At 44.8% G+C, this 22,221-nt stretch overlaps 1 protein-coding gene across 1 annotated transcript; it reads left to right on the top strand.

Moving 5' to 3' along the window:
- The first annotated feature begins 10,413 nt into the window (after positions 1–10,413).
- Positions 10,414–21,252, top strand: UPK1B (uroplakin 1B). Its single transcript, XM_051779698.1, has 8 exons — positions 10,414–10,479; positions 15,511–15,598; positions 16,149–16,349; positions 17,886–17,960; positions 18,687–18,809; positions 19,106–19,285; positions 20,068–20,151; positions 20,797–21,252. The coding sequence occupies exons 2-8, from the start codon at positions 15,530–15,532 to the stop codon at positions 20,845–20,847; spliced, it is 783 nt and encodes a 260-aa protein (XP_051635658.1). The 5' UTR covers positions 10,414–10,479; positions 15,511–15,529; the 3' UTR covers positions 20,848–21,252.
- Positions 21,253–22,221: the final 969 nt, after the last annotated feature.

Here is a 22,221-nt window from a genome sequence, read left to right as displayed (position 1 = left end):
CCAAAATTTTCCTTTGGTGGCCTGGCTACCTTATCTCATGCCAGCAAAGTTTCTGTGTGGTAGCAAGAAGTCTTCCCATTGCACATAAGACAGAGCACCTGTCTTTTCTGCTTCTCAGAAAAGTGAAACAGAAACAGTGTTTTCTGTTCATTTCTCTTCTCAGAGGAGAGGTCACTCTCCTTTGGGGAGCAGCAGTTGTATAGAGATGAATGAGGCTGTACTCAGGACAGCTCTTTGGGCCTAGATTTGTCATGTGTAAATGGCAAGAGACTGAGGAAGACAGTAGGCTGAGGACAATCCTTCAGCTTTCACTGACTTACAGGGAGTTGATCAGCTCTGAGCAAGGGCTTTGACCAGAAATCTTGGGGAACATACCATGAGCTGAGGAGAAATGTCACTTCCTTCACCTTGAGCCTCTTAGATGATTGAATTGTATTTTGAATTGCAGTTTTTCAAGCAAAAAGAAGCTCAGGAACTTAATTTTATGAAAACAAAAAAGCATTCTCCAGAATGTTGGCAGATTATTGTGTTTAAGCTAGTGTCACCCAGCTGTGCTTTTTTATTTGCTTCACAGTTCTTCTGAAAAATACTTTAGTCCTAGAAAAATTCTACTTTATAGTAAAGCACTGCTGTTTGTGTATAAGAAGGCTTTCCTGTGGCAAGGAGGCAAGTTAGATTTCAAATGGAAACTTTTACTGTAGTCTTAATTCCAGAGTGACTGCCCCTTTTCCATAATTTATTTCTCAAACCATTGGATCCTTATTTCTTCTTCATAAGTGGACATTTATCAACATGACACTAAACTGTCATTAAATTTCTTGCCTTGAGTGCTCTGAAGGAATTAGCAGTTCATTGTGTGTAACTGAAACTATTCCATATAAGTCCTTATAGCACACTAGTCACAGTATATTTGAATGCTCTCCAGAGTGTGCTAAGCAACGTGACTAACATCTGTTGTTTGCTCTTTTTCCTCTCCACAAGGGAGATGTCTGTGCACTGAGGTACATTCTTTTGAAAAGGGTGGTTTGTGGTTTTTTTTACCCACACCTGTGTGTTGCTGTGTGCTTCTAATGGATAAGGATAGGTCATAGAGTGAAAAGTGTTGAAGTTGGAGGTAATTTGTAGTTCCCAAGGATGATTACTCCTCAATATGAGCTGGACACCAAGAAAGTAAATTATTTTGAAGGAACAGATTTTTTTTTTGCCGATCCATGGACAGGCACAGAAGCGTGACATCCAATTCATCTGCCAAATGGCATGACCTTATGGCCCATAGAATGTTTCTGTTGTGAACCTTGTACTCCAGAAGCAGGATGCAGAGGAGCAATCAGAAGGAAAGTGTAATCACTGTGAAATAGGTCTCTTGGATGAAAACATCAGTTTCTTTTTCTGCTATCTCTGTATGGAAGTTAAAATTACTCAGATGCACCAAGCAATACTAAAGTTGCCTATGTATTGCTTCTAACCAATGCAAAAAAACCCCAATGTTGCAACAGCTGATTAAAGATCCTTTTGAAAAGTTCACAGACTCTGCTCTGCTTCTTAGTTAGGTGGAGAGCATATTTTTCAATGGCCAGCTGCTTATAGCATGAGACATTTCATTGTGACTCATTGGATATGAATCATTGCTACATAACACCAACTTCAAGCTAGTTTAATGCCACTGATTTCAAAGTTTCACAATCATGTGAAACTTTTAGGCAGCAACAACTATTGAGGGCTTTCATGTCTGAAATGGAAGAAATTAACCTCTGGGTGAAGTCCGACAAAGAGCTCAAGAGAAAGCTCCAGCTGAAGACTGGAGAATGTGGAAGAGCTTGGAAAGGAATACACCAGGGCAAATTGATCAAACCCTATCTGACATGCCTTTGAGTTGTATTCAAGGGAAATCTGCTCTTGACCATTCTTTCAGCCAGAGGAAATGGAGAAGAAAATGACATTACCTGAAGGTCAGGCTTTAATATCCATGGCTGCATTCCTTTTTTTGGGACTGTCCTCATGGACAGAACTGATGTAGTAGCAGCACCACCAAAAGTTCATGGCCATAGCTCAACATACAGAAATGAAAAGGAGAACTTTGAGTTGTTGGGGTGACATGGATTGGATGAACACTCATCTTCTCCTGGGGAAAGGTGGCGGGTTGGAGTGTCACTGCAGAACAGATGAATTTAGGCGAAGCAGATGCAAGAGATTTCTATATACATAATTCAACACTGGAAACTAACTGCAGACGCTGCAGTAGTTGGTCTGTTTTAGAAACAGCTGGTATGAATTAGGAGAATGGCTCTTCCTTTCCCCCTTAAGGCTATCATCTCAATTCCCCATGCAACTTCTCTCACAAGTGGGAAGAGCTCACCCTCCTTTGTGAGACCTTGCTGCTTTCAGGCACTAGGAAGGACATCTCATTGGCTTATTCATCCAGGAGTCTGGGGTAAACTTTCTATCTTCCAGTGCAGAAAATAGAAGAAACCGCTGGTATACTTTCATAAACTGCAGTGAAATAATACCATGGAAGAAATGAATTATGAGATGGACTCATTTGCTTTTTTACACTGTTACTTTGAGACCAAAAATAAGCATCTTTTTTGTTGTCACTCATTAAAGTGGCAAGAGATGGAGGCACTTGGAACTAGATAGAGCTGGACTTACAAAGGTGCATGGCTATTGAAAAAGAAGGCACTGTAGCAGAGGGAGTGCAGCTCTCCATTTACACCGACCATAAAAAATTCATTATAAACTTGCAAGACTTTGAGGCAAATGCCTTATTTGGAATCACCTGGTCCAACCTTAAAAATCCTTATTATTAACTAGGAGGAAGGATCTATATTAGGGTTAGGGAGTTTGTAGGAAAAAGAGATGACCTCTGTCCTTCCTCCTTCCTGTCCCCCAGCTTTCCTTCTAGCATAAAACAGGAAACAGAGGTGTATACAGGCATGTGTAAGAGCACAATAGTTCGTTAATGAGAAAAATGCATGTCATACCAGCCCTTGAAGAAAAACAGTTTCCACCCTGAGGAGGTTTTGGTGTTTGGACAGATGAGTTGACGTTAGGGAGAAGGCTATATTACATTCAGACAAATGGTCAGAGACCCAAAGATTTTTAACAGTGGCTCAAAGTTACATAAACACCATGAACAAACATCACAGCCCCTTTGAGGAGCAGAATGATGCTGGCCCTATCCCGCTATTGTTTAAGTATCCCCTTGGGTCTAGCATAATATCCTGCCTCCCTGCAAGGAGATTCAGGGGAGGGCAGCATTGCCAGTTTGCTGAAACCCCACAGTATTGAAAGCAAGTATTGCCCACCGGATAACCCAGCTTTTGGCCCTGTGGTTTGAATCCTTGGTAGGATAAGAGAGATATCTTGAGAGACTCCTTGAGAGACTCCTTGGTGCCATGATGCCGATACGTGCTTGGTATGGCAGATAGGAGTGCATACAGTAGAAACTCAGCCTATTGTTGGGAGCAACAGCTCCCTATATTTTGCATTGTTAGGCATCTAAATGTTTCCAAATGAAGAGAAAAGCACTTTAAAAATGTAAGAGCTAAGCAGGGTCCAGCATAACTCTAACAGAATCACGTTTTGTAGCTACAATTCATACACCTCTTAGAAGCTGTTCTAAGCCTTAGTGGCTTTTCAGAAGTCACGTGTGAAAAAACGGCTCTTGAGTAGCAGGTTGAAAAGCATCTTGAAACAGAGTGAAACGTAACCTTTCCTGTGTGTGCCCATGAGAGGGCAGCACAGACCGACTGAGCCTTCTCTAAAGGCTATTAAGAGGCAGGGGGACTAACTCGAAGAGTTTATGTCCAGCCATGGAGCAGCTACAAGTAGAGAAGAAACGGTCCATGTAAAAGGTCTGAATTGCCCAAAGCACAACCGCATCCATCCCCCACCTGAAACTAAAACTCAGGTGCAGCTGAGTACCGGTTTGACTGAGTCAAACCCCAGGTGCATGGAAGGGTCTCAGGGAAGTTTCCAATTAGTTACTGAAACCTTAAGAGAGTTTCAGAGGAAGAATATTGGACAGTGCCTACAGTCCTGTCAAAGCAATGAGTTGGTGTTAGACATCAACCACACCCTTGCCAAGGCAGAGGCTGTCACCCAGGAGCACTATAAACTTGCCCAAGGCGTGCATACTATTTATTTCCATCTCAGTATTGCACCAGCCAACACCCCTCTGCTATTGCCCTTTCCTCATGCTGCCAAGACTCTTGTGATGCAGCTTTCAGTTGACTGTCCTCCCTCTTTCCCTCGGGTGCTCCAGCCCTTTGACAAGGTGGATGGTGGAGATGCTGAGATAAATGAGACATAGGCTTGCAGCAAGTGTGTTGGAAACTGGATAGTGACAGCCAACCATATGTAGATGGCAGTGCTCCACAGCCAGCCCCTTACAGCCTCCCACATCAGAGGCAGCTAATGCAGAGGAGGCATTAGCTCCATTAGGATGGATTTGGGAGGAATGAGATATCCCAAAACACCCTTCAATAATAGGATGGAATCAATTAATGTGAATGGATTTCTTTGGCCCCTTGCAAACAAACAGTAAAGACCGCTCCGTTTGAGCATGTTGTGACTCATGACTGACACACAGAATTTTGGAGAAGAGGTTTTTAACCATAAGAAAGAACAATGCAGTCACTAGGTCCAGACAGAACAGCTTGTTCCCAGTCTGTTAGATGAAACTCGACTGAACCAGCAGTAGCAAAGGACCATCACAGTGCCAAGGCCATTTGGTAGCTGGGACCACATCCTAATGGATATATTGACACTGACATACGCAGTCTTTTAGAGGCCAGGAAGCCCTCAAATTCATAACCAAGAGCAATACAGAGACACTGTCTAGCAGACCTTCCCTGGACATTGTCAGCTTTTTAAAAGACAAGCAGAAAATGTCTATCTTCTCAAAAGTCCTTTCTTCTGTTAGAGATTTCCTTGCAAATCCCAGACAATCCTTTGCCAAGACACAATGAGATTTCTCTCCTCCTGTGAGCCTTCCCTGTGAGCACTTCACCTATGAAGACAGGCTGAGAGAGCTGAGACTGGTCAAACTGGAGAAGGGAAGGCTTAGGGGAGACCTCATTGTGGCCTTCCAGTACCTCAAGGGTGCTTATAAAAAGAAGGGAGAGGGATTTTTTATACAGACAGATAATGATAGAACAAGGGGCAATAGTATTAAACTGAAAGAGGACAGGTTTATATTAGATGTCAGGAAAAAATTCTTTACTCAGAGGGTGGTGAAGCACTGGCACAGATTGCCCAGAAAAGCTGTGGATGCCCCATCCCTGAAAGTGTTCAAGGCCAGGCTGGATGGGGTCCTGAACAACCTGATCTAGTGAGTGGCATCCCTGCCCATGGCAGAGGGGTCAGAACTACATGATCTTTAAGGTTCCTTCCAATCCAAACCATTCTATGATTCCCTCTGGTCAGGTTCCTGTTCAGAGTGAGCTGCCTGCCCTCATCAATCTCATGGGAAGATGAGATTGAAAAGAAAGCCACATCTCCTTTACTGGCACTTTTATGCCATCAAGGGTGTTGGCTAAGGAGCATCACTCTTGAAGGGCTTGGCTCCCTTTCCCTGCCAGGAGAAACTCCTACCAGTGGGAGGGGAGTCAGGGCAGGGCTTGACGTCAGGCTCCTCCATGCGTGTTTTATCATCTGCTCTCTGCGTGTACAAAAACGTGACCTGTAGGTTGCTGAAAAACATAGGTGAGATCAGCTACTCTAAGATGCAGATATTTTGGTCTGTGTTTTCCTTTGCAGAAATTAGCCTCAGGCCTGTGTTGAGGCTCTCCTATGAGTTTCTTTCATAGTCAGCAGAGTAAAAGAGGCATCCTTACGGTGAGATTTAGAGCCTAAATCTCTCTCAGTATGTGCAAGAAGGCACCCTAAGGGTCTTCTTTATTAACAGTAGTAGCAGCCAATAGAGATTAACCTTTATATACATCCACTACTTCTCTAAGCTTTTGGGTTGAGACCGCTGAGGTAGGGAACCTAAGCAGCTGGTCTAATTGTTAGCAGTGTGGTACCAAGATTTAATTTGTTACTGGCTTTATCCACGCATGCAAATATCACTATATGCACTAGCCCAAAAGTCCCTGGGGAAGCAGTTCCCTGCCTGAACTCAGTTCTTTACCACGCAGAGTAGCTTCCTCCAAGTTGTTCTTTCTGCTTGCTCACGTGTCAGGAGAAACAGTCTCTTCTGAAAGGCTGAAAGTACGGATTTTCAGGCAATCTCATGATTCCAGTAGCTCAGGCTTTATGCAACCACCCAAAACTGCGAGTCTTAATGACACCAAAATACAGGCATGGTTATAAGCTCATTAATAAAGCTACCCTACAAAATTAGAAAAATATGGTGTGTCCCTTTCCTTCCCCAAAATATCAAAAAAAACCAATTCTTGAGAGTGTGCCTTATAGCTCTCTCTTTAGGAATGAGGAGTGGAATGCCATATTCATTGCTAAATGCAAAACACCAGGATTACCAGTGTCACAACGATGCTTGTTCTCTGTAACACTCTTTCACCAAGATATCTAAGTTTTAGAGAGAAGTTACTTACCGCATTCCACATGATACTAAATATATACATACAGTTGGGCTTTTCAGCCTATATGTTTGCAGGTTTAGCTGGGGTGGCCAGCCCAGTGACCCGGTGGTTTATTCTAACCCACTATAATTAGCCCATGGTTGTTGCTAACCGTATGCCATTTGTCTCCCCACACTCAGCACTGTTTGGTAAACAATTTCAGAGACAGAGTTGCTCTCCCCTGATCTCACTAGGTGGTGTTCACTTATTTATTCTCTGCACCCCACAGTTATTCCTCTCTCTTGAGATTGAGAGTTATAAAAGTGGCAAAAAAAGGGAAAAAATTTGCCAGAAGAGGGAAGTAGCTGTAGCAAAAGACACAACTCAACTGGGGAGGCAGGAGGCAAGCCTGGCAGGAGGCCAGGCCAGCTGCAAACTCGAGGGGCACAATGGACATCTGTCCCCCACAGCCCACATCCTCGCCCCCCGTGCGGATGCACTGAGATGGGAGAGGAGGCAGCCATGAGGAATTCCTTTCTTCTCCTGGGAGGAGCTGGCTCCTGGCCATGGCACGTGGAGGGCTTGGGTGGTAGGCACGAGCCTCAAACCCAAATCTGGCCCGGGGAAGGAAGGTCAAACTGCGGACTGGGAAGCAGCTGTTTGCAGCCCTCGCAGGACTGCAGGAGCAGAGCTGGGTGGCAGGAACTGGGGCTGCAGCCACGGGGAGCAGTGCCCTCAGGAGGAGGTTGCCGGTGAGGTTGGGACTCTGCCAGGAAAGGCAGCAGCCCCTCCACTCGTGGGCAGCACCTTTGCAGCTTGCTGCAGCAGGGATGCTCGGCTTCACTCCCAGCAGGGCTGCCATGCACTGCCACCATGTGCTGGAGGGGCGATCATCAAAAAAGCCCCTCTCCCTGGGACAAACAGACAGTGCCAATCAAGCTGAACCTGCATATGGGTGCATGGGCTTGGCCAATGCTGAAGCTGCACTGCTGGGGGTGCAGGATTTCTTAAGTCCTCTCCCTCAACCATGAGATCTGATCTTCCCATGCAACATTGCAAATCCAGTCAGGAGCCTCCTGTTCATGGATGGGAGTGGCTCCACCATGATACTGACATGAGACAGTCACAGAAATGACTCCTGGCAATCTACTACTTTGACCATAAGCTCCTTTTCCTCTTTGTGTGCTCCTCTCCCTTCCTAAATCCACCCTCTCATATTCTCTCAGTCTTAAACCATTATTTCCATGGTATGAAGAAAAGAAATTCAAAGGATTCAGGAAGGTGAAAAAGTATTCTTAGAGGTGAGGAATGGGGCCAACCCACTGGAATTACCCACAACATCTAATCAGCCCTTTTCAGCAACTTTGGGCATCCTCCAGCATGCCTTCCATGACAATTCTGAATAAACACAGCATACTTCATGACAGACATGTTCTCACATTGCCCTGTCACCCACAGAGCACGTTGCAGTAGCCAAGTGATAGATCTGAAAAATTTCATTTTCCACCTCTATCTGAAAATAGGCCAGGCTGTGTCCTCAGCATCTGACTGTCCCTCCAGACGAAATCCCAAATGACTGTGTGTCTTCACTCCCAATCCTGCACTTTGCCTTTAACTCGAACGCAACAGAGGTGTGCACATATGTGGACCTATGCCTGGATACACAAGGAAAGCACATGCATGTATGGATTTCTACATGTGTAGATACACGTGTGTGTTCGTGTGGCTCTGTGAGAGGGTGTGCACACTTGTCAGTCTGTAGCTTTCACAAATGCAAGAGCTTTCACAAATGTATGGGTCTGGCAGTATAGAAGTGTTGGTCCACCTGCAGTATGCCAGCACAGATACAGACAAAAACACAGACACAGGCAGGCTAAAAGAGCTGCAGGCACCCCAGTGGAGGTACCCATGGGGGCACTTCCCACTGCATGGCTTTTCAGCCCCACTGCGCTCCCTTGCTCGGACAAGGTCTCTGACCCTCCTCTGCATGGGCATTCAGGCAAACTTACAGACTAACCTTGTTAGCACACACCAAGAGAAGTGCAAAGAAACAAACAAAACTTCTCATTCGTTCTCTCCTTCTCCATATCAAATTTTGCTCCAGAGATCACCAAAAATATTCTTACCCAGATTCGAAGCCAGATTAACAAATTGTGAGCAGACAAATGGTGATGGCAGCTGAGGAGTGACCACCACCCACCCCAACCTTACCCTCTCTTCCAGCCCAAAGAAGGATTCACTCTAACAGCCTTTTGCAGTGTCTTGGACAGGGCTACAGAGTTGCAAGAGCTCTGCTGCACCAGTGCTGGTGATTGGCAGAACTACGAACTTCAATGCCAGCTTTCACTTCCCTCTCTCCTCTTTCCTCATCTGCTTTTCCCAAAACAATATTTCCATATGAGAGGTGAGGAGTGTCTTACCACAGCAAGCTTGTGTCTAATCACTGCCCAAGATCAGCCAGACTGAGATGCTCAGGAGGTGCACTGCCTTTTCCCCCATCAGCTGCTCTCAGTGTCCAACAGCAACAATGAGAGCCTGCCCTCCTGGAGCTGAGCACACCAGCTGGTGTGAAACACCTGGTCCTGCCAACACTGCCAAAATATGGGGTGGCGGCTGCACCAAAATAGACTTCACATGTAAGGAGCACAAATAATGGGCAAGGAGATCTGAATTATTTAAGTCTAGACAAATAAGCATCTGTATGCTTGAGAAGCCAAATGACCACTTTCTTGTGCCTGTCTGCTAGATCAGACTACAATGGCTGGGTCTTCTTTTGTTTATAGCTGTGATACCTCATGGTGCTGGAAATGCCGAAAGCACTGTCTTTCCTCAGGGAGAAATCTCCCAGGGAATCTCATGCAAGAGCTGATTCTCTCTTCAGTTTTCTCCTGGTACCAAAGGATCCATACAATGTTAGAACTATTTCAGTTCTCACTAATTTCACACAAAATATTTTCCAGGATGGCTACCAATGGGATATATACATGTTATTTTCATGTTTGGTTTTGACTTGTGAAGGCTCTAACAAGATGGAACTCCCCTCACCCTTCCCAAGCCATTTATTTGACTGGGTTTTAGAGCAGTAGATGAAGAACACTGAGCACAACCACCTGTGCTTTTGCCAGAGACATGTTCAAGGCTCCAGTAACATGAATCATGGCTTTTGGAAGATTTGGACTGGAATGAGTGAGGGAGAGGAAGGTGAGAGACATTCCTTTTTTCCCGTGTTCCTCAGCCTTAGTCCTTCTCAGTTCATCACAGGCCAACTAATACATATGTCTGTGCTTGACTTTGCTCAGCCTTAATAAGACTGAATATGTTAAAAATCCAGAGGACCCAAGGAAATGGGATGGTCTTCCCACTTTTTGTGTTATCCACAGTGTCTTGCAGAGTATCCAATGGTTACACTTCTGTTTCCAAAAAAAATCCCAAACTAAATAAGATGAAAATGGACCCAACCCAAACCACTGGATTTTTTGCCATGCAACATAATTAAACGGAAAATTAAAATTAATTTAATCTCTGTTTCTATTCAGTACATTCTTCTTATACCCACATTCAAACAGCAGTCCAGTAATCTTTTAGTCCAGCAATACTTACGTCCTTCCAATTTACCCATCATGTTTAAAGTTCAAGTACCTCATATGAGTGACTCATTCATCCACCCTTTCAAGAGTATAATAATAGAAATTCTTTAAAGCTTTGTGTTTTCAGCACAACAGCATTCCAATACGATCTAAGAATCACAGAGACACCCTCTGGTCCCAGGAGGACTGGGGAACAGGTTTGGCTAGAAAAAAAGTTTTACTCATGTGATGGGCACCCTACCAATCACACAGCACGTTCCTCAAGCGACCTGTGCTCTTTAAAGCCCAGTGGAGTTGGGAGAAAGGGGCTTTGTTGGCTTTGCAGGGGCACTGGGATCTCTGCTGGGAAGCATCACAAGAAGAGAGAGGTGAGTGCCTTGCTTTGGTCATCATCTTCCTCTTAATGAGGCATGTGAGCCATAAGTGTCTGTTAGGAGAAAAGGCAGCTCTTATGTTTAATGTCTTTTATTTTAGTTCCTGGACTGTGTTTAGTATATGGGAATCTGGTACCTGGATAATATTAAATGCAGTAAATTATCAAGTATTTCATTTTTCTTCCTCTGGCTTCTCTATGGCTCTTTTAATTTGTTTCATATTTTTTCTCCTAAAGACTGGGTAGGAAGGAATGGAAAAATAAAACTTGTTGTAAATCTGAGTGTAAAAGAAAAAAAAAATGTTGCAGAGGAAGATGAATCTTGTAATTCCCTCTCACTTGTGAATATAGGAAAGGAAAAAAAACCCTCTTGTTTTGTCTGTGCTGAACTAATAAGGGAGAGAGGAAAAACCTACCTCCCAGCACTATTTCCGAGGTAATTATGCTTGATGATCATTTACCATCCACTCCACTGTTCACACAAGCTTCATTTCATAGCAGTCTCTCTCCAAAGGAAACTTAATTAGTCTCTGACCCCTTCTTGATGCCAAGCTTTGGTTTTGCTTTATTTTTCTCCCTGGTAGCACAAAATAACTGTCTGGCTCTTCCTTTTCGGAGTGTGGTTGACTCCTAACATACAAGCAGTTCTCTGTCAGAGATGGCTGCACTTTGGGGTAGGTGGAGCATTGGGAAAAGTCCGGAGGGGCAGGAGGAGTGCACGAGTTTGTGTGCACGGGAGGTGTTTGCTTTAAAATAAGTAAACATATGATGAATTGATATTTGCAAAGCATTTGATTTCTTACAGCGAAGTACAAGCTCATCATTAAGATATTAAGTTACATCCTCTTAAAACCTGTGTGACTCTGATGATGACCCAAGCACTTGGAAAATACCTCCTTTTTAAGTCCCTTAGGGGCTAAATTTTCCACTGTAACTAATTAAAAAAAAAAAAAAAGTAGATTTATCACTTAATGCATCAGACTCCACAGCAGGTCCGGGTGTGGGCAGGTCTGTGGCTCACAGAGGCTTCCCACGGCACCAGTGCTGGCATTGGCACAGCACCTCCGGCAGCGGTTCCACCTCGGTGACTTCTGTCCATCAGCACCACAGGACTAGCCCAGGCATCTCCCTTCTGCCTGTGGAGACATGCTCTCCCCCAGGGCAGGGTGAGCACAAGGGATGGGAGGTGTGGTGCCCGGGCCTCTGTGCCGGAGGGGTGTACAGGCAAGGACCAGGTTTCTGCCGTTGAACAGCTGGGTTTGCTTAGTTGCGCTCGAGTGGTACAGAGCCCTTCAGCCGAGGCGTGCGGAGCCCATGAGTAATAAGGCAAACGCGTCCTTTGTCTCTGCCTCCTTGCACCTGGGGACGGGAATGCAACGCCCTGCATGGGGACCCTGAGGCAGCAAGGGGTGATGTGAGGCCCCTGTAAGCCCCACCACCATGCTGAGAAACCTCCATGAGCAGGGTTTAGAAGCAAATAATACTCACAGAGGTGGTTTTGGACATCCCTTTGTCACAATGCTTGACAAGTACCACAAAACACAAGACAATCAAAATGCCACTGGCTTCTGCATGTGACAATGCCAAATCAATTCTTATCCTGTGGCTTTTTTGTCAAGAGGTGGAATAGAGCTAGGCTAAAAAGGGGAATTCATCTGTAAAGCCACTGAAATCCTGTCTTGATCTATAGAAATAGGGTATGGAGGCTTCAAAAGATCAACCAGCCCAATGTGTGTGAAGGGCGCACAACAGAGCCCAAATTGCACTTGAATCCAGGAACTGCTGGCAGAAGGGCTTCCTTTCAAACCCTGCATGAGATTATCACCTCAAACGCAAGGGCAGAAGCCATCCTCTGCAGAAAGAAGCTTCCTTTTCATCTCCCACAGTTGTGCTGCAGGTCTCACAGAGCCCTCGTGAGTAGAGAAAGTGAGGTCAAGAAAGCTCAAAGGGCATGGAAAAAGCAGATCTGTCTGCAACTTTTGGAGGAGCAGGGGGAGGCAGGGCGCTACCACTGCTCCTGAACTCAAACAGGCTCAGCTGGACCCAGGGAGTGTCAGGAGTATTTGAGGAGTCTGAGTGGAGAGGAGTGGGGAGAAGTTGCAATCTGGGTTGAGACCAGTACGTCAGAAAAAGGAAGAGATATGTGCTTCAGGAGGGATATAGGGGTTTTCCATACAATGAGAAAAACAGACACCTTTCCAAAGCTGCTTGGACTAGGAAGCAAAGTCTCTGGTAGTGATAATTGAATACCTCAGCTAAATTGCAAGGTTTTTGGGATGTACTGAGAAACACTGGGTCAAGGCTGAAATCTCAGGACCTGGCTGCTTTCTTATGTGGAGCTTTTGGATAGTGGTTGCAGCTGAAGCTCCAGTTTCCTCTAGGAGTTCACAGAAGCCCCAGGAATCTGTATTTGGGTCATAAAACTAATCTTAACCAGCCCAGGAAGAAAGCTCCTCTACCTCCAAATGCATTTGTGTCCACAGGCAGAGGCTGATGCACCTGTGTCTCTGGGGGTTGGGAGAAGGGCTGCCTACCAGTGTCACACCCGAGTTGTTGTCAGGTCACATCACAGTTGTTGTGAGTCACATCTCTGTGCAGCTTGCCTTGGGCAAGTTGGCCAAGGTTTGCCTCATGCCTCTGTACTCATGTACCAGCACCAAGTGCTGCGCTATCTGCTCTTGCTTAATGCAGCTTCCCTCTGAGGCATGAGGAGCAGATAGCAGGTGGAAAGCTCCAGACCTTCCACAGATTCTCCTCTGGGGCCTGTTGAAGGATTGGCTCTCCAGCTGCCCAGCTATTGTCATGGCCTTGGAGTACCTGCATGGTCTCTGATTGGTAATGATGATACTGGACCACCTGAAATGCAGAAGGAGTCAGACAAAGGGTTGCCATATGTGGCACAGGGGAATGAAGTGAATACAAAGTAATGGACTCTTTCAATGCCAATGACTTGAGGTAGAGGGAGAATTCACAGAAATACGGCAACATCGTTACAATGTTTATTTTTAGATCTACAGTAAAGGCTTTTCCTTCCCTTTTCCTCCTCCTGGTCTCTCTGCTTCTCTCCATGCTGCAATCCTATTGGATGTAGTTAAGGAGAAATAGAAATTTGCCACTCTCCAGCTGATACCTGTGTGGTGGTGACCGTGTCCAGTTTTCTTCACAACTATAGTAGCCTAAGAGATGGGCTAACCCCAGGAGAAGAGGATTGCTTTCTCCAACTCATGTGACTGCAGTAATAGCTGCCCAAGGGGAGGCAGGAGTAAGCTGGGCTCTGCCTGCCAAGGAGGAGAAGAAAGCCAGCTTCTGGGGAGGCAAGAGCATGGGCCAGATGGACGGCCCACATACAAGGTGTGAGCACTGTTGTTACACTGAAGAGGCATCTCACGCTCAACCATGGTATATACCTGGCAGCTGGAGCAGACCCGTTTTTCAGTGTGGTAGTCAGAGTTCAAGTGCCTGCATTTGAGCAGGAAAGATTTCCTTGCTTTTTGGACTGCTCCCTGGCTTGTCATGTTTCTTAGATTGCAATAACTAAAGGCTTTTCTAAAATCTCTGGAGTTTGCAGCACATAGGTCCATGAGCCAGACAGCAATCTCTCCAGCTTTCAGATGAGTAGAGGACCAGGATCCATCTCAGGTTTGCCAGAATTTGCAGCACTGTATTGCTGAACATGTGGCCAAACATTGCCCAGATCCAGATTTGACCTGCAAAACAGTTTTATGTGACCCCCTGGACATACTCACTGGTCAGGAAGTTTGGCAGTGACAGAGCTTCAGGTTGACCTCATGAGCCTGCCATTTTCAAATACAGAGCCATACAGCTTCATATATATTGGTCTGGCCTCCAAACACCTGTTTGCGACTAAAAATGGCTTCTCACCCTAGAAATAATGGCCATGCCTACACATGCTATCATAGGAAAACATTAAAGACTTATGTGCTCTGCTGGTATAATGGTGAGAGCACTGGAGATGTCTCTATGCCTAACCCTCAAACCACTGCAGAAAGAGTAGTAGGAAATACCTGTTTTGCATCTGTCACTGTTGGAAGTCTTGCATACCCCAAATAGAGCAGCTGCTTAGGCAGCATTTTTAGAGAGGTATCGCAATTCTCTGTTCCTCAGGGAAGTCCCCTTCATTGACACCTGTATCTGCTTATATATTCCCACAGCTTCTTTGAAGAATCATAGAGTCAGTGATCCCAGCAAGAGACACACAAGTGCAGGTACTCTGGCAGAAGTAGGACGTTAAAACTGCTTTTCCTGTTGTCTGCTTAAGTTGGGCTGACTTCAGCCTTTCTTTCTGGGTTTATATTTTCATAACCACCTGGCAAATGCAGCTGTCTCTGGGTTTGGGTTTTTTCCCTCCCCCTCTCCATGCAGACACATGTTCCATCCCTTTGAAAGAAGGACTTCGTAGGAGCTGGCATTTGAGCTTCTTTCTCCAAGAGGTCTCACACCACTGACTAGTGCCTTTATGCTCCTCTCTCTGGAAGGGGATGAATTTGACACGGGGCACCTGACTCCAGACTGCAGGATATAGCACTCTCAGGAATTTGGTGGGAACGCTACTTGGCCTGGCTCCCATGAACCAGCTGCAGCCTGAGCTACTCCCTCCCTCCCTCCCTCCTTCCCTCACACCTGACTTGCGGGGCTCAGCCCCAGTTTCCAACATGGGTGGGATATGGGCTACCCTTAGCAAAGTGCAGCCAAGCCCTGCACCAAAGGTACATGTGTGGGATACAGCTAAGGCACCGTGCTTACCAGTTCAGTCCCATGGTAGCGAAACAGCCAGCAGAGTGGACAGCATGTAGCTCAAGTATCGAGGAGAGTTATCAGATTAATACCTGGGGAAGTTTCTCCTCTGAAACTACCACGAAGCAAGGCATGAGAGGTGTACAGACAGGCTGGCAAGTTCTATCTATCTATCTATCCATCTATCCTTCTCCTCAAGGATAATTTCTATTTCTTTGTGAACCATATTGTACTGGTGGTCTAATTGAAGACTGTATTTGGCTTTTCCTAGGTTGCATGAAGAACTAAAGATGGCAAAAAGTGAGGACTGCATACACATTTTGCAGGGTCTATTAGTCTTTGGAAATGCGGTCATTGGGGTAAGTGAAGTGGAACAAGTACAGTGGAGGCTTCCTTCCAGTATGACACTTCTTAAAAACAGCAGTTTTCAGATGTGAAATCCTTCCTCAAGTGTGAAGTCCACACATAAATAGTCCAATAAAGTGTGAGAGAAGAGGAAAAGGAGAGCTGTCCTAGATGATCAGTTTGGTGGGAAAGGGACAGCAGGGGCTGATCCAGAAGATCAAGGTAAGTTCTAGGGGAAGAATCCTAGAACTGTCATCAGGAGCTGACTAACATCTTTCCAGCCACCTCTCTCCATATAATGATGGAATGGTTCTGTTCATTCTTTCATAACAACATCCTCAGGTCCTAGGCCAGACCTCTCAGGTCTAGGCTGGGTGAGATTTGCCTGCAGTTCTTCTGTGAAGTCGCAATACAAGAAATTGTAGAGCTGGGCAGAGGAGGAGTTGAGTAGCTCCCATTTGTCAGGCAATCAAATGAAAGGAAAGCAGTCTATGCCTGCTTCTGTCTCTCCTATTTCTTTAGGGAAGCTTGATCTAATGCATTTCCTACACTTGTGCTCCTCAGATGTGTGGCATTGCCCTGACAGCAGAATGTATCTACTTTGTATCTGATCCACATGGTCTCTACCCTCTGCTGGAAGCCACAGAAAACGATGGCATCTATGCTGCTGCCTGGATTGGCATCTTTGTTGGCTTTGCACTGTTTGCTCTATCTATCCTTGGTATCATTGGAATCATTAAGTCTGACAGGACCTTGCTGCTGGTGGTAAGTATAAGAAAGTTTGCCTACCTACTGCTATCAAACTGAACAAATGCTGCCTTAGTTTCCCTGATCACCTCAGTAATCAACCAATGAGCAAAGACAGCTTTTATAGCGATGAAGAGCCAAAGGTTCTTCTTGGTCATGGCTGTGGTGTCCCAGAAAATGACTCCTGTGAAGATGCATGCATGAGAAGATCCCAGACCAGGCTGAGGGAATGGATGGAGGTGGCCACAGTGGAGGTTTAAGCTGACTGACTTGACCCTGACCTTGCCCTTAAGCAATGCAGAAGCACTTGTGCAATCGCATATATCTGGGATGTGGTTTAGATCCTTGTTTCTCCCCACCCCTTACTGCCTTTCAGCTGTCATGCACCATTCAGTTTAGGAGCTGATAAGTAATTATTTCTGTACAAGGCATTAGTAAGTGTCAGTATACCAACTATGGATGCAGTTGAAAACATGAGACATCAGCAGGCAGGCACAAATTACAGGGGTGGGGACAGAGATTTGGATAAGCCAAGGACAATGTTAAGATGTGAACAAATCTTTGTACAGTGTCTTATTTAGTCCTTTGGTCTGGCAAAACATTAGTGGCAAAACTTAGCTGATGCTTGTATGAACAAAAGGTGGAGCTGAAAACGCTGGAATTGGCTCTTTCTTGGATTATTGTGGGGTGGCAGGGTGTCTTTTAGACAAGAGGCACTCAGAGATCTCAACTCTTGTGCCAGGGAATTTGCCAGCAAACAGCGGAGGAAATAGAATTCCCTTAACTCTGAATTTTGGTGTCTTGGCTAAATCCCAAGGCTCTGATTTGAGAGATATGAGAGGGTACAAGGGACAGAAGCTTGTTTAAGAAGGAAACTTGAATCAGAGATGAACATTATAAAATGTGAGAGGAGAAATAGACATGAGAACTCGAAAGGGAATATGGAAAATGTTAAAGGGATTGTGCAGAAAAGGGAAAAGAAGGAGTGAAATAGACCATGAGAGGTGACCCTTGGAATCTGTTTTCATGAAGGATCTTTGCTCACAGTGTAGGAGTGTTAAGGAAATCTGATGATGAAAAATCAAGAGGATCTGAATGATACCCTGAATTGCACCTTCTGTTTCCCCAAAGTACAAGTTCTCCTGCTAGGAGTGAACAGCTTCTTGCTGAAAAGCCTATACCTGTCAAGTGGAAGGAGAAGACATGACACAAACATAGGTTGCCAATGAGTTGCAACAAAGAAAATGGCAAATGTTATTCTAGGACATATTAGGCAAAATGTTTTCCATAAAGGCAGTGTAGTCTTAATGCCATGAGGTCCTGATGAAATCTCATCTGTGAGACGGGGAACAATTCTGGTCATTTACCTTCAAGAAAGCAGATTGCAAATTGAAACAAGCACAGGGAAAGGCTATATGAACATTCAGGGGCACAGAGAGGACTGAAGAAACTATGATAGCCTGGCCACCTTTACCTTGAGTAGGGTTTCAGGCTTAATCCTGAAAAAAATGCGTTAGTTCTCTAAGAACTAACTCTGCTCTCTGCCTCCCACAGTACATCATTCTGATGCTGATTACTTTTGCATTTGAAATGGCTTCTTGTATCACAGCAGCGACTCACCGAGACTTCGTGAGTATTTCTTTCCTGATGTATTCTTTTAACTGCACTGGGAAATGCAGTTCTAGGGCACACAGTTGTCCTGTTCCGTGTAGTAAATGGCCTATGTGATAGTACAGTGTAAACTCATAGGACTACTGCTAAGCAGAAGACAGCCCTTCAGGGAAAGACTCCAACATCATCATTCTAATCAAGGAAATAACTTTGTTTTTTCTAACATAGTTTTGTTATTTTTAACATTTTAAAATGTTTACAACCTTGCAGTTAAGGAAATAATAGCGTGGGTTAGCTGAATCATCAATACAGTGTTTAGTCTTTCAGCTACAGACTGATTAATCTATTATACACGTCAAAGACAAATCTTCAGTATTGCCCCAGGCAATGTTACTAGTGAGGGAAAGATTACATGGGTTATTGAAGATACTGGTGGGGAGCAAAATGATTTGTGGTACTTTACTTCCAAGCAACATATCAAATACAACCCATAGCTTCTGCACATCTCCTGTGGTCTGACATCTGGTAGTGTCTGCTTAAGATCTATATCTTTCTTGCTCCTGGTCCTCAAATCCTGCTCTTTATTCCCTTTCGTGTAAAACCAGGGTAGAGGCAGCATTCCTGTTCTCCATCAAGACACTGAAACAAGCAAACAAACCCTCCCCAAATAACCCTATATTTGCTTTACATGGCCACTTATTTACATTGTTTTTGCATCAACCAACTGTTGGGTTTTTTCTGTAGCTCACTCCAGATCTCTTCCTGAAGCAAATGCTGGAGAGGTATCAGAAGGCAGAGCCAGCTAATAACAATGACAAATGGATGACTGAAGGGGTCACAAAGACGTGGGATAAACTCATGCTTCAGGTAGTAATAACAATAATAAAAGTCACTAATTACTAAATGCTCTGCAGGTCTGGAATTTCAAGTCCTTCTTGGGGCCGCTCAGTAATAAAGAGGATGGCATCTGCCTTGAACCTTAAAGAAAGTTCTGACATACTCCCCCTTTTGCTTGTTTATCAGATAGACTGTCAAAGGCAGGCACGTCAAAAATCTCTCCCATAAATCTGTAGTTAATGCCTAACCAGCCATGTGCAGTGTCCAGACATGTGTGGGGCTGTGGCCTGGGCCCATAAAGACTATTCTCTTCTCTCACCCTGCAGAACCATTGCTGTGGGGTGCTGGGCCCCTCCGACTGGCAGGAGTACACGTCTGCCTTCCGCTCCACACACAACGATGCTGACTTCCCCTGGCCACGAAAATGCTGTGCCATGGATGCCCAAGGGCTCCCTGTCAACCTTGATGGCTGCAAACTTGGAGTCCCTGGCTATTATAACAGCAATGTAAGACCATCCCTGCTTTTTCCAGTTAATGTATGTCAGTCAACAGTGCCTTTCTGGAAGGGAATGAAACTGTGAATAGCCTTTCTTCTCTACTGTAATCTCTGGGTTTCTCCTATCTTCTGGAGCAGAAGAGCCTGGAGTGGAGTCCTGGCCACGTTGCTGAACATAGGATAGGGGTTTTTTTTAGGATAAAGACTTTCCTGATGGATAGAGAACTATTAAGAAAACTCTCCCAATGCCACCAGAAAGAAGTGACATCTGTACCATGTAGATGGACAGCAGCTGAATCGAACTTAGCCCAAAGATGAGTGCATATAATATGAGCAAATCAGCAGTTCTACCTCAAGGTAGAACTTTTCAGTAGACTAGCAACTAATCTATTCAAATAGGTTGCTGGGTCATGAGCATCAGCTTCTGCATTAGCATGCATTTCTAGAAGGCATTCAAGCTTCCAATTTTTCCTGTAGCTTCTTAATTCTAGAGGTCAATTCTGTGTCAACTGTGTTTGGTTATCTAAGTGTACTTGGCAAGTGGATGGCACAGGAAGCTGTCCTTGAAGTGTCTGAGACAGATTTTTGCATTTGGAGCTAGAAACAGGTAGGTTATCTAGAAGTTGTCAATAAGCAGTGTAGCTCTGGCTTGATTTTTTCAGACCCTACGAGGTGCCCAAATTGCAGTAGGAGAGGAAGATGTCATCTCAGTCTCTCTCAGAAGTGGATGAGCTTCTTGCCTTGCAGTAAAAGCTCAAAGCTGGTATTGAGTCATCCCTGGTTGTCTTACAGGGTTGTTATGACGCTATTTCTGGGCCAGTGAACACACATGCCTGGGGTGTTGCCTGGTTTGGTTTTGCCATCCTCTGCTGGACTGTAAGTACTTTATATTTGCCTTTACTTCCTCTTCTCTTTTCTTGGTATTCCACACCCAGCTGGGTGGAGGTGGATGACAGGACTGACACATTTAAAATGTCCATAGATTATCATATTCATTCCTCACCTATCTGCCTATAGCCTGTTCCACTAACTGCTACATTTACAAGTTCTCCTCCATTCTGGCTTCCAGAGGTGAGGAACTAGATGGCTTTCTAGTCTGATGAGTCCTGCCGCCATCTCAACAACACAACTCAGCAAATACAGCTTGCAGATACTTGTTTGTGAAGGGTATTGGATCATCTAAATAGCAATCATGATAGATAATTCAGTTTGTAGTTTGAAGACTTTGTATGAATGTTTTAAGTACTCTTAAAAGTAAACTCTCAGGGTTCAGCAGCTTCATGAGAGACAATCCCTAGTAAGATGAGTGATACAGTCAGATAGTTATGGCTGCGCACATCTTCTTTCTTCACTGTGTAGTTTCTGTGCAGATAAAAAAATTTAAGCTTCCTCTGCCTGAACAAGCTTTGCTTTTCAAGAATTTCTGTTGTCCCTCCTAGCAACGGGACTAAATGAGGATGGGGGAAAGGTGGAGAAAAGGAAATGGGAAGCAGAGAAACTTTAGCAGTCTTGTCTTTTCAGTTCTGCGTCCTCCTTGGTACCATGTTCTACTGGAGTGGAATTGAATACTGAAGGCCTGGTGTACTCAGTGCTGTCCTGAAATGCCGTGTGAAACTGCATTTGTCTTCTGCTCCATTCTCCTTGTGCCATGGAGGATTTGAAGTTTTCCCACTACCTCTCCCATATATACGTTTGCCCCTCCAAAACCTGACACACAGAACTGACTGCAGGAAAGAATCTTCTTGTCCCTCCTTGCCCCTTGTTCTGCAGCCTTTATGTCTCCTGGCTGAGGCACAATCCTTCTTTCACGGTGCAAGAAATCCTTGGAACATAAGATAAGAAGTTATCTGATTTGTTCTCTGATGATACCAGTAAAGAAAATCTCCATATACACTTACTGCGAAACATGGCTCTCTAAAGTAAGGTTGAATTTAAATGGTAACGCTAAAGGCTCCAGCAAGGGCTATTGTGAGCAAAGCTGTAACCTCTTGTGACCAAAACTGTAACCTCCCATGACCAATAAAGATGGATGCTGCAAGGGAGAAGACTGCAGACCTCACTAATGTATTTTATTGTTCAACTTCTCTTCCTGGTCTCTGTCACCCCTTGCCTTGGAATAAGGCAGATTTCCTGAGAGTTTTAGTGTGTCAGCAGTAGAGACATGTCACAGAGAAAAAGTGTTGCTAGTCAAGCCCAATAAAAGGCTAGCTCAATCCTCAGCAATATGCTGCCTATAAGCAAGCCTACCTTCTGTCGCTGATGAATCTACTGCATGTACTCCTACCTTCAGAAGTGCCAGTCCAGGAAAATCTTCACTTGCTGACAAGCAACTCCTTCAAAAAGCTGTTCTGTACTTCACACAAGATTTCAGACATCTACAGGCTAGAATTCGTGCAGAATACAAAGGGTCTTGTGCTGTTGTTGGCTTTGCAAAAGTGGCTGTCCCACGCCCCTAGTTTACTGTGGTTCTTGCTTCGGCTACCTGTATGTATATGGTTACATCTCCTATGTAATTCCCCTTCCACATCCCTGGATCAGGTAGGACATAAGGCAAACAACGGCAATGAGTATCTCTTGTGAAAAATGCAAGCAAGGTGCTAACTGAACCAAATCCAGTCCTTGCATCAGCACTTACAGTTCTCAGTCAGTTCAACAGAGGTTGCGTATTTTGGCCTGGACTTTATCTGCTGTCTTTCCTAGTGAACACTTCAGCAGTTAAATGTATCATGAGAAATATGCCCCTGTAGAGGATTTTAAGATTAATCCTTCGGAAATTCTACTGGTTCAGGTCCTGACACTTGCTATCTGCCTTGATTCTTTGTTTTTGTATACTCACCAAAATACTAATTAAAAAGAAGTGGAGGTGAATTTTTTCTCTTGTTCAAGATGGTGTGTTTGGGAAGGGGAAATAATAAAGGTCTGTATCTGGGACGTCTGGGGCAGGAC

This window comes from Manacus candei, unplaced genomic scaffold (genome assembly GCF_025592945.1).
Source record: "Manacus candei isolate 608988 ecotype Guabito, Panama unplaced genomic scaffold, ASM2559294v1 h1tg000014l, whole genome shotgun sequence".
Lineage (NCBI taxonomy): Eukaryota > Metazoa > Chordata > Aves > Passeriformes > Pipridae > Manacus > Manacus candei.
Note: the sequence above shows the minus strand (reverse complement) of the source record. Positions and strands in the feature narration are given on the sequence as shown.